The sequence below is a fragment of the Mustelus asterias genome, chromosome 21 (assembly GCF_964213995.1).
Source record: "Mustelus asterias chromosome 21, sMusAst1.hap1.1, whole genome shotgun sequence".
In the NCBI taxonomy this organism is placed as follows: domain Eukaryota; kingdom Metazoa; phylum Chordata; class Chondrichthyes; order Carcharhiniformes; family Triakidae; genus Mustelus; species Mustelus asterias.
Window position 1 is genome coordinate 4,865,182 of NC_135821.1, and position 12,452 is coordinate 4,877,633.

Sequence of the window (12,452 nt, forward strand, 5' to 3'; positions counted from 1 at the left end):
GATGGTAAGAAGCACATCTTCACATAGAAGCTGCTGCAATCCTGGGCCTTGCTCACCCTAAATGTTGGCATGGACTTTAGCTGTTTGTTAGGCAAGGGCATGATGGGATAGGTGAGTCAATAGTGTTGTAATGAGACCAGACATGATCTAAAGGAATGGTGGGATAGGCTTGAGGGGCTGATTGGCCTCCTCCTTTCCTGATCCTCTGAGTCATCCACACCTGCCTGTATTCCACCGCTCTGATTGGCTTGGGATATCACACCCCACCATGATTGGTGCCTTGATTGATGGCAGATTCCTGATTGGCAGTCAGGGATTGTCAATCACCATTGGTGATGTCATTGCCAGTTTGAATGCAGGATGTCCCAGTGGTATAAATACAAAAGCTTGTGGCCAAACAGGTCAGCTTGTTTGAGTTATCGTCTAGTGAGAGTACAAAATGGCTTCCCAAGTGCATCAGAGCTACCACAAGGATGCTGTTAACAAGCAGATGGAGAAGAATGTGAACCAGAGTCTGCTGGATCCGCACAAACTCTCTTCTGGGAACACTGACCCTCATGTAAGTTGGTATTGGAATCTGCCCTTCATGGTTGCAGTCTGAGCTTTCACAGTTGCTGAGTCTATAAGTAGAGGCCATCCAAACCTTGGATCTGCATCACTGAAAGAATCCAAAAGCCTTGGGAACCAGAGACCTCTATTTCCTGAGGCACTCCCTTCCAGTTTAATGGAATTGTGACTTGCTACTTGTACACACTAACCAGAATTACCCACTTGTAATACTTTTGCCATCCACTGAGTAACTCTCTCCTGGGAAAGATCTTCCATATTTGAGTTAATGGTCACTAATGTCTCTCCTTTCCAGCTGTGTGACTTCCTGGAGACTCACTACTTGGATGAACAAGTGAAGATGATCAAGAAGCTTGGAGATCACATCACCAACCTGAAGAGACTGGGAGCCCCTGAGAATGGCATGGGAGAGTACCTGTTTGACAGGCTCACCCTCAACTGACTGGGATTCTGGAACCATTGCTCCTCTTGTAAACTGAATTAAAATGTAAATTCTGCTTTCTCTGTATGGAAATAAAACCATTCCACAATGAATCCTTGTGTAAAATTCCTAGCTAACACCAATCCTACTTCTGAAATGTGATTCATTGTACTTTAAAACCATAGGATCCCTGCAGTGAAGGAGGAGGCCATTTGGCCCATCAAGTCTATACTAACCACAATCTGAGTGGCCCTATCCCTGTAACCCCATGTATTTACCCTACTGATCTCCTGGTACTAAAGGGCAATTTAGCATAGCCAATCCACCTAACCCCCATATCTTTAGATTATGGGAGGAAAACCATGCAGCCACAAGGTGAACATGGAAACTCTCCACAAATAGTCACCCAAGGTGGCAATTGAACCCAGGTTCCTGGTGCTACAAGGCAGCAGTGCTAACCCCCTGTGCTACCTAATTCAGCAGATTTAGGGGTTTTCTGAAAGTGACATTTCTACAGCTGTCATTGTGCTGTAAAGTTTCTAACAGCTACAAGTGAAATGTCCAGAATCTGTGGCAGATTAGAAATGGGGGCAGGGCTTTGAATTGATGTGTTCACTCACTTGCTCCTCACCTTGGGGCAGTATTTGCTTCCTATCGATGCTCGACACATCTCCACTGAACTGTGACAAAGCTTTTCCTCTCCAATTCATCTAGACCACACTGTACAATTCAGAAGATGTCTTCCATCTAAACCGATGAGGGTTGGCATTCTCTGAACTCTGGTTCATTGGAGGCTGCATCATTGATTTCATTTTCTTCAAGAGTTGCAGGGAAGGAGGCCATTGTTATTTCTCCTGGTTTCCACAAAGTTTGAAATAATCCAACTTGGTTATGTTGTGAAGGTATAACTCCGAATAGATGGCCGTTTGAGGAAAGGTTACAACAAAATCATAATTGCCTTATTCCTGAGCTCCACGCAATTATAAGGGAAAAAGAAGGAAATCTTGAGACAAGAATGTAGAATTTTGTGAAGCTTTCTACCAATAAATATCAGTGTGAGGGAATATCTATTTATGACCAAGTTCCACACACTATCAGATTTGAGAGATGATTGGAGAATTTTATTAGGATAAAGGAGTTGGGGTGTGCATTCCTCCAATTGACAAGATGTCATCTTCCAGGGATCATAGAATCCCGACAGTGCCTAAGGAGGCCATTTGGCCCATTGAGTCTGCACCAACCACAATCCCACCCAGACCCTATCCCGATGACCCCATGCATTTACCCTAGCTAATCCCCCTGACACTAAGGGGCAATTTAGCACGGCCAATCCACCTAACCTGCACATCTTTGGACTGTGGGAGGAAACCGGAGCACCCGGAGGAAACCCACGTAGACACGGGGAGAACGTGCAGACTCCGCACTGACAGTGACCCAAGCCAGGAATCAAACCCAGGTCCCTAATAGTATACAGAGGAGCAAAAGGGTCATCGAAAGATTCAGGGACAAAGCTGGCAGAGAGATCAGAGTGAGACTGTCCACTTTGAAGTAAAGTTAAAAGTTTATTTATTAGTCAAAGTCGGCCTACATTCACACTGCAATGAAGTTACCGTGAAAATCCCCTAGTTGCCACACTCCGGTGCCTGTTCGGGAACACTGAGGGAGAATTTAGCACGGCCAATTCACTTGACCTGCACATTTTCGGACTGTGGGAGGAAACCGGAGCTCCCGGAGGAAACCCACGCAGACACAAGAAGAACGTGCATGGGGATCCGCACAGACAATGACCCAAGCCGGGAATCGAACCCGGGTCCCTGGCGTTGCGAGGCAGCAGTATTAACCATTGTGCCACCGTGCCGAAACCAAGAAAGTAAAATACTACAGCTGCTGGAAATCTGAAATAGAAACAGGAAAAGCTGGAAAAGTTCAGCAGGTCTGACAGCGTCTGTGGAGAGAGGAACAGAGTTAACGTTCAGGGACAAAAGTGGGGAAATATGCTTGGAGCCCAAAGAAGTAGGGGAGATCCTAAATGAATACTTTGCGTCGGTATTCACAAAGGAGAGGGATGTGTTGACTGGGAGTGTCTCGGAGGGGAGTGTTGAACCGTTGGAGAAAATCTCCATTACAAGGGAGGAAGTGTTAGGTTTGTTAGAGAATATAAAGACTGACAAATCCCCAGGGCCTGATGGAATCTATCCAAGGCTGCTCCGTTTGACAAAGTCCCTCATGGTAGGCTGGTGAAAAAGGTTGGATCTCATGGGATAAAGGGGGAGGTGGCTAGATGGGTGGAGAACTGGCTTGGTCACAGAAGACAGAGGGTGGTAGTGGAAGGGTCTTTTTCCGGCTGGAGGCCTGTGACTAGTGGTGTTCCGCAGGGCTCTGTATTGGGACCTCTGCTGTTTGTGATTTATATAAACGACCTGGAAGAAGGTGTAACTGGGGTGATCAGTAAGTTTGCAGACGACACAAAATTGACAGGACTTGCAGATAGTGAGGTGTGATAAGGGATAGGATCTACAAATATTTGGATAGACAGGGACTTATTAGGGAGAGTCAACATGGCTTTGTGCGTGGTAGGTCATGTTTGGCCAATCTATTAGAGTTTTTCGAGGAGGTTACCAGGAAAGTGGATGAAGGGAAGGCGGTGGATGTTGTCTACCTGGATTTCAGCAAGGCCTTTGACAAGGTCCCTCATGAGAGGTTAGTTAGGAAGGTTCAGTCGCTAGGTATACATGGGGAGGTAGTAAATTGGATAAGACACTGGCTCAATGGAAGAAGCCAGAGAGTGGTTGTGGAGGATTGCTTCTCTGAGTGGAGGCCTGTGACTAGTGGTGTGCCGCAGGGATCGGTGTTGGGTCCATTGTTGTTTGTCATCTATATCAATGATCTGGATGATAATGTGGTCAATTGGATCAGCAAGTTTGCTGATGATACAAAGATTGGAGGTGTAGTGGACAGTGAGGAAGGTTTTCAAAGCTTGCAGAGGGATTTGGACCAAATAGAAAAATGGGCTGAAAAATGGCAAATGGAATTTAACGCAGACAAGTGTGAGATATTGCACTTTGGAAGGACAAACCAAAGAAGAACGTACAGGGTAAATGGTAGGACTCTGAAGAGTGCAGTTGAACAGAGGGATCTGGGAATACAGGTACAGAATTCCCTAAAAGTGACGTCACAGGTGGATAGGGTCGTAAAGAGTGCCTTTGGTACATTGGCCTTTATAAATCGGAGTATCGAGTATAAAAGTTGGAGTGTTATGGTAAGGTTATATAATCTCGACAATCACCAGGCAAGACTGTTCTCTTCCTGTTGGGGAGCACTTCAGCGGTCACGGGCATTCGGCCTCTGATATTCGGGTAAGCGTTCTCCAAGGCGGCCTTCGCGACACACGACAGCGCAGAGTCGCTGAGCAGAAACTGATAGCCAAGTTCCGCACACACAAGGACGGCCTCAACCGGGATATTGGGTTTATGTCACACTATTTGTAACTCCCACAGTTGCGTGGACCTGCAGAGTTTCACTGGCTGTCTTGTCTGGAGACAATACACATCTTTTTAGCCTGTCTTGATGCTCTCTCCACTCCCATTGTTTTGTTTCTTAAAGACTGGATTAGTTGTAAGTATTCGCATTCCAACCATTATTCATGTAAATTGAGTCTGTGTCTTTATAAGTTCTGTTTGTGAACAGAATTCCCACTCACCTGAAGAAGGGGCTTAGAGCTTCGAAAGCTTGTGTGGCTTTTGCTACCAAATAAACCTGTTGGACTTTAACCTGGTGTTGTTAAACTTCTTACTGTGTTTACCCCAGTCCAACGCCGGCATATCCACATCAAGGTTATATAAAGCATTGGTGAGGCCGAATTTGGAGTATTGTGTACAGTTTTGGTCACCTAGTTACAGGAAGGATGTAAATAAGATTGAAAGAGTGCAGAGAAGGTTCACAAGGATGTTGCCGGGACTTGAGAAGCTGAGTTACAGAGAGAGATTGAATAGGTTGGGACTTTATTCCCTGGAGCGTAGAAGATTGAGGGGAGATTTGATAGAGGTGTATAAGATTTTGATGGGTATAGATAGAGTGAATGCAAGCAGGCTTTTTCCACTGAGGCTAGGGGAGAAAAAAACCAGAGGGCATGGGTTAAGGGTGAAAGGAGAAAAGTTTAAAGGGAATATTAGGGGGGGCTTCTTCACGCAGAGAGTGGTGGGAGTGTGGAATGAGCTGCCGGATAAAGTGGTAAATGCGGGGTCACTTTTAACATTTAAGAAAAACTTGGATGGGTTCATGGATGAGAGGGGTGTGGAGGGATATGGTCCAAGTGCAGGTCAGTGGGACTAGGCATAAAATGGTTCGGCACAGACAAGAGGGGCCAAAAGGCCTGTTTCTGAGCTGTAATTTTCTATGGTTCTATGGTTCATTGTCAGAGGCTACAGAAGGATATAGATAGGCTGGAAATTTGGGCAAAGAAATGGCAGATGGAGTTCAATCCTGATAAATGCGAAGTGATGCATTTTGGTAGAAATAATGTAGGGAGGAGCTATACGATAAATGGCAGAACCATAAAGGGTGTAGATACGCAGAGGGACCTGGGTGTGCAAGTCCACAGATCCTTGAAGGTGACGTCACAGGTGGAGAAGGTGGTGAAGAAGGCATATGGCATGCTTGCCTTTATAGGACGGGGCATAGAGTATAAAAGTTGGGGTCTGATGTTGCAGATGTATAGAATGTTGGTTCGGCCGCATTTGGAATACTGCGTCCAGTTCTGGTCGCCACACTACCAGAAGGACGTGGAGGGTTTGGAGAGAGTACAGAGGAGGTTTACCAGAATGTTGCCTGGTATGGAGGGGCTTAGTTATGAGTAGAGATTGGGTAAACTGGGGTTGTTCTCCCTGGAAAGACGGAGGATGAGGGGAGACTTAATAGAGGTGTATAAAATTATGAAAGGCATAGATAGGGTGAATGGTGGGAAGCTTTTCCCCAGGTCGGTGGTGACGTTCACGAGGGGTCATAGGTTCAAGGTGAAGGGGGGGAGGTTTAACACATATATCAGAAGGACATATTTTACACAGAGGGTGGTGGGGGCCTGGAATGCGCTGCCAGGCAAGGTGGTGGAGGCGGACACACTGGGAACGATTAAGACTTACCTAGATAGCCATATGAACGGAGTGGGAATGGAGGGATACAAAAGAATGGTCTAGTTTGGACCAGTGAGCAGCGCGGGCTTGGAGGGCCGAAGGGCCTGTTCCTGTGCTGTATTGTTCTTTGTTCTTTATTTCGAGTCCAATGTGACTCTTCAGAACTCAACTTGCAATGTCAGCATTGAAGCTGTGTTTGCTCAATGAAGCGGAAGGAACTGAAGGAGAGCGGGGACATTATGGGGTTTCTCGACAGAAATTATTCAAAACTAGGGGACTGGCGCACGAATAAATAGAAAATGCTCCGAGAATTGGAGTCTTCACCTCAGTGCGGCTGGAATATAAAGGGATGGGTCTTTGTCTCTCATTGTGGAAAGTGAGTTTGAGCTGATAGTTCCATCCTGATTTGGGGTGACATCACCGTTCCTTCACTGTCGCTGGGGAAAAATTCCTGGAATTCCCTCAACACGACAGGTGGACCTACATCACAGGGACAGCAGCGGGTTCAGGAAGGCAGCTCACCCACCACCACCTCGAGGGCAATTGGGGACGGGCAATAAACACTGGACCTCGCCAGCGACGCCCACGTCCTTGTGAAAGAATATTTCAAACCCACATCTGGAGCAGTGGGTTCAGTTTCTTGTTATTCTCTCAGGGGGTGTGGGAGCCGCTGGCTGGGCCCGCATTTATTCCCCATCACTAACTGCCCCTGAATTGAGTGTCTCGCTCGGCCATTTCAGAGAGCAGTTAACGATCAATCCCTGTGGCTCTGGAGTCACATGTAGGCCAGACTGGGTAAGGACGGCAGATTTCCTTCCCTGAAGGGGACATTAGCGAACCAGATGGGATTTTTACCACAATCTGTGATAGTTCCATGGTCACCATTGGCACGGTGGCACAGTGGTTAGCACTGCTGCCTCACAGTGCAGGGACCCGGGTTCGATTCCTGGCTTGGGTCACTGTCTGTGTGGAGTTTGCATATTCTCCCTGTGTCTGTGTGAATTTCTTCCTGGTGTTCTGGTTTCCTCCCACACTCCAAAGATGTGCAGGTTAGGTGGATTGACCGTGCTAATTGCCCCTTCGTTTCCCAAAATGTGCAGCTTAGGTGATTGGCCATGATCAGTAAGCAGGGATAGTGGGGGAGAGTGGGCCTGGATAAAGTGCTCTTTTGGAGGGTCGATGCAGACTTGATGGGCTGAATGGCCTCCTTCTGCACTGAAGGGATTCTGTATGGCAGCACGTTGGCACAGTGGTTAGCACTGCTACCTCACAGAGCGAGGGATCCAAGTTCGAATCCCGGCTTGGGTCACTGTCTGTGTGGAGTTTGCACGTTCTCCCCATGTCTGCGTGGGTTTCCTCCGGGTGCTCCGGTTTCCTCCCACAGTCTGAAAGACGTGCTGGTTAGGTGGATTGGCCATGCTAAAATCTCCCTCAGTGTACCCAAATAGGCACTGGAGTGTGGCGACTAGGGGATTTTCACAGTAACTTCATTGTGGTGTTAATGTAAGCCTACTTGTGACAATAATAAATAAATATTTTAAAAACTCCATTACTGAGATCAGCTTTCAAATCCAGATTTTTGTGAATTAATTGAATTTCTAAATCCCACCGGCTGCCTGGGTGGGATTTCAATCCGTGTTGAGCTTCAGCTTCAGGGCCCCTGGATTGAAAGTCGGGTGACCTTACCGACATTGTGACCGTCTCCCCACCCACCCCAATAATCTGACCTTGTAGCGGGAGCCCGGCAGCGTGAGCAGAATGCTAGGATCATCTCGCATCCCATCGGGAATAGAATGGAATAAGGGGCGATTGTCATTGAGCTATTGAGGGCCATTCATGGGGTAGAGGGAGGGAAGTGATTTCCTTGGCCGGGGAAGTCCAGGGCAGAGACAGTTTGATCTCACAATGAGAGCTGGCCTGTTATGGGGTGATGGTAAGAAGCACATCTTCACATAGAAGCTGCTGCAATCCTGGGCCTTGCTCACCCTAAATGTTGGCATGGACGTTAGCTGTTTGTTAGGCAAGGGCATGATGGGATAGGTGAGTCAATAGAGTTGAAATGAGACCAGACATGATCTAAATGAATGGTGGGATAGGCTTGAGGGGCTGATTGGCCTCCTCCTGTCCTGATGCTCTGAGTCATCCACACCTGCCTGTAATCCACCGCTCTGATTGGCTTGCGAGATTACACCCCACCATGATTGGTGCCTGGATTGATGGAAGATTTCTGATTGGCTATCAGGGGTTGTCAATCACCGTTGGTGATGTCATTCCCAGTTTGAATGCAGGATGTCCCAGTGGTATAAATACAAAAGCTTGTGGCCAAGCAGGTCAGCTTGTTTGAGTTATCGTCCAGTGAGAGTACAATGGCTTCCCAAGTGTGTCAGAACTACCACAAGGACTGTGAGGATGCTGTTAACAAGCAGATTAACCTGGAGCTCTATTCCTCCTATGTTTACCTCTCCATGATGAGTTTTGTATGTTTGGGGCCCTATTTTGAAATTAAGCCTGTTGCTTCATTGCCTTCTGAGTGGGTAGAATTTCTTCCTGTCAATGAATTGGCTTTGGGATGTATCCCTGCTGCCCTCCCTGGGTTAAATACTGTGGGGGCCCCAAAACAGGGATCAGTGTTGTGATTTGTAATGGTTGTGTCTTCTGTAGTGTTTAGATCTGAGGTTCTAGTGGAGGCTCCATCTTCAAATGTATAAACCTTTCCCAACTGGGATGGGAGCAGTGAAACTGAATTGAGTGGCTAGTGAGTGAGACATTGACTTGATTGTGGCTGCTTTTCAGCTTTCTAAATGAGTAAAGCCTGTTACTTGAAGCTGAATCCTTTCCACATGAAGCAGGAATATTTTCAGTACATTTGGAAGAGGGGCAAATATCTTCCATCACCTAATCCTCTTTCGGGGAAGGGGTGGGGGACTAGATTGTCCACGGACGTGAGCTTAATTCAGTGCTGAAAGGGATTGGCTTTCTTACTGTTGTCTCTTCCTATTCTGCTGAGCTCAGCATGGGGGGGGGGCTTTCAGGAAAAATGGTGGGGTGGGGGAGGTTTCAAGCCAATATTCATTAATTGCTTTTCATTTAAAGGGGAATGTATGAGGTAGAGAATGGGAGAGTGGACATTTTGACCATGGATGGAATCTGGGTCAAACCTGACTCTCCCCTTTTGTCTCTCCCTGCAGTTCTCTTACTTTGACCGGGATGATGTTGCCCTGAGTCACTTTGCTGAGTTCTTCAAGGAGCAGTCACATGAGGAACGGGAACACGCTGAGAAACTGATGGAATTCCAGAATAAACGTGGAGGCAGAGTCATCCTGGAGGATGTCAAGGTTGGATTTAATTTGAGTATAAAGTTGAATCATTGTATAATTCACAAATACAATGAAGTGAGCTTGCAGGCTCCCAAGATACAAAGAGTAAAAATTAAATTTCAAGACCAGTCTTGCGATGTAGTTTAGATTAATTAGATACTTGCTGTTCAGTTCTCAATCCACTGAGACTAATGACTGAAATTGCTGGTGTAAGGGAGGACTGATAGAGGATAAATTGATTTTTGGATTACCTGATCGAGTGGACAAGAGGATTAAATCTGGATATTCAGGGTTTTTACATGTAGACCCTCACTTTGTGCTGCTTGCATAGGGAACAGGAGTGCACTGAAGCCGTAAACACAGATGGGCAAAATTAGCTTTAAACAATTCCAAATTGGAAATGTTAATGGAGTTCTCTCGGCAAAATGCAGAGTAACCAGCAACCTGATTGTGTCCAATGGTCTCCAGTCATCCCAATAATTGCTCCAACATGGTGTCCTTGAGCTGCACAGACTCATTTTTGCTGTTGCTTTTCAAGTTCAAACATCCCTTAGACTTCCTTGCAAAAGCACTAACATCCTCTTCCCTTTCAGAAGCCAGAGCAGGATGAGTGGAGCAATGGTCTGGAGGCCATGCAGAGAGCTCTGCAGATGGAGAAGAATGTGAACCAGAGTCTGCTGGATCTGCACAAACTCTCCTCTGGGAACACCGACCCTCATGTGAGTTGATATTGGAACCTGCCCTTCACAGTTGCAGTCTGAGATTTCAGTTGCTGAGTCTAAGCAGAGGCCATCCATGCCTTGCATCTAGTCACTGAATGGTTCCCAAGGCTTTTGGATTCAGACCTTTGTTTCTTGAGGCACTCTCTCCCAGTTTAATTGAATTGTGACTTGCTACTTGTGCACATTAACCAGAATTACCCACTTGTAATATTTTCCCCATTCACCCAGTGCAACTTGAGGGTAACTCACTCCTGGGAAAGATCTTCCATGTTTTGAGTTAATATTCACTAATTTCTCTCCTGTCTTTCCTTTCCAGCTGTGTGACTTCCTGGAGACTCACTACTTGGATGAACAAGTGAAGATGATCAAGAAGCTTGGAGATCACATCACCAACCTGAAGAGACTGGGAGCCCCTGAGAATGGCATGAGAGAGTACCTGTTTGACAGGCTCACCCTCAACTGACTGGGATTCTAATGGAAATATTAGTTTTGCTGCATTTGGAAATAAAAACGTTTTGTCTCTAATTCTGTAGCTGACTTCATTATTTTGCAACATTTATAACCCCATCCAGCTTCCTAAACCTGATTCAATTCCTTCCCAGGACCATTACACCTGTTTCTTCAATGAATTTATTAACTGGGATCTAATTGTGCTCCACTTCCATTTGCAAACTCGATGCTGATTATATTGTGAACTCTGACCCTGAGAGAACGCTATCAGATTCAGTGTGAGGAAAGTCAAAGAAAGCAATCACAATGACATCATTGGCAAAGCTCCACATAATGGATTATTAGGGAAATTGGATGCAGCCTTTGGATATTATTGGGAATGGGTTGGGTCTCGAAGATGGAGTAGGGAGAATGGACGCTCACTCCAATTGGCAGGGTGGGTCTGGTTATCTCCCCTGGGGTTGGCACACATTCCTCATGTCATTTTCTTTATCAATCTTATAGATAAGTGAATGGAGAGCCATATATTCAAATCTGCTGATGGCATTAGGGTGGGTGGCACAGTAAAAAGTGCCAATGGGAGAGAAGCTGCAGCAGACTTTGATAAAGCAAGGATGAAAAACAGTGTCAAAAGAAGTTCAGTGTGAGGTTGTTGACTCTGAATTGAGAAAGATGAATCCGAATGCTTGCTAAATGTTGAGAAGCTCAGAACCTGTCTGGGTCACTGATGTCCCTTTAGGGAAGGAAATCTGCCATCCTTACCCAGCCTGGCCTACATGTGACTGCAGAGCCACAGCAATGTGGTTGACTCTCAACTGCCCCTCTGAAATGGCTGAGTAAGACATTCTGTTCAAGGGCAACTAGGGCTGAGCAATAAATGCTGGCCCAGCTAGTGATGCCCATGTCCCACAAGTGAATTTTAAAAGAAATGCTGTGGAGGAAGAGAGGGGTTTGGGGTCCATGTAGGAATAAAGAGCTGAGATTTACAATTCATCGACAGAAGCCAATAAACTATAATGGGCTGTCACATAAAATTAATGGAAATGACTATGGATGGCATGGTGGCACAGTGGTTAGCACTGCTGCCTCACAGCAGGGTTCGATTCCTGGCTTGGGTCACTGTGTGGAGTCTGCACGTTCTTCCCCATGTCTGCATGAATTTCCTCCGGGTGCTCCGGTTTCCTCCCACATTCCAAAGATGTGCAGGTTAGGTTGATTGGCCATGCTAAATTGACACTAGTTTCAAGGGAATTAGCAGGGTAAATGTGTGGGGTTACGGAAATATGGCCTGGGTGGGATTATGGTCGGTGCAGACTCGATGGGCCGAATGGCCTCCTTCTGCACTGTAGGGATTCTATGATTCTTTGACTAATAGAATTTTAGTCTTCATCTCAAGGAATATCAAGGAGTGAAGGTTCTGCCCCAGTTGCGAGTTAGAGAACATCTAGAACATTCCTTCCTGATATATTGGCTGTGAAGAGACAGCTTGAATTCACCAGAATGATACCAGGGCTGAAGGGGTTAAACCATGAGGACAGTTTATGGAAATGAGTTGTGCAGTCCTGAAAACGTAAAAAAAAAAAGAATTTATTATAACTGGGCATTGGACAAAGTAGATAGAGAGAAACTATTTCCTTTGGAACAGTCGCTATAATCTGATTAAATGTTGGTCATTTAAGACTGACCCGAAGAAGCTTTTCTTCACAAACCGGAAAGTGGAAATCTGGACAAACCCTCCCTAAAACATTGGGAACAACTAAACATTTCAAAGCTGAGCTTGTTGGGTTTTGTTAGGTAAGGGGATGAAGACATATGGAACCAAAGTGGACAAATAAGATGCACATTC

At 46.1% G+C, this 12,452-nt stretch overlaps 1 protein-coding gene across 1 annotated transcript; it reads left to right on the plus strand.

Annotated features, from left to right (window-relative positions):
• The first annotated feature begins 8,483 nt into the window (after positions 1-8,483).
• LOC144508884 (ferritin heavy chain B-like) lies at positions 8,484-10,619 on the plus strand. The gene is made up of 4 exons (XM_078237099.1): positions 8,484-8,594; positions 9,306-9,452; positions 10,028-10,153; positions 10,473-10,619. Exons 1-4 carry the CDS (start codon positions 8,484-8,486, stop codon positions 10,617-10,619), a joined length of 531 nt encoding a protein of 176 aa, XP_078093225.1.
• The last annotated feature ends 1,833 nt before the right edge of the window (positions 10,620-12,452 follow it).

Coding starts and splice junctions, on each gene's coding strand:
- LOC144508884 (XM_078237099.1), top strand. CDS start 8,484: ATGGCTTCCCAAGTGTGTCAGAACTACCACAAGGACTGTGAGGATGCT. Junction 8,595..9,305: donor ACCTCTCCATGATGAGTTTT/GTATGTTTGGGG, acceptor CTCTCCCTGCAG/TTCTCTTACTTTGACCGGGA. Junction 10,154..10,472: donor CTGGGAACACCGACCCTCAT/GTGAGTTGATAT, acceptor TTTCCTTTCCAG/CTGTGTGACTTCCTGGAGAC.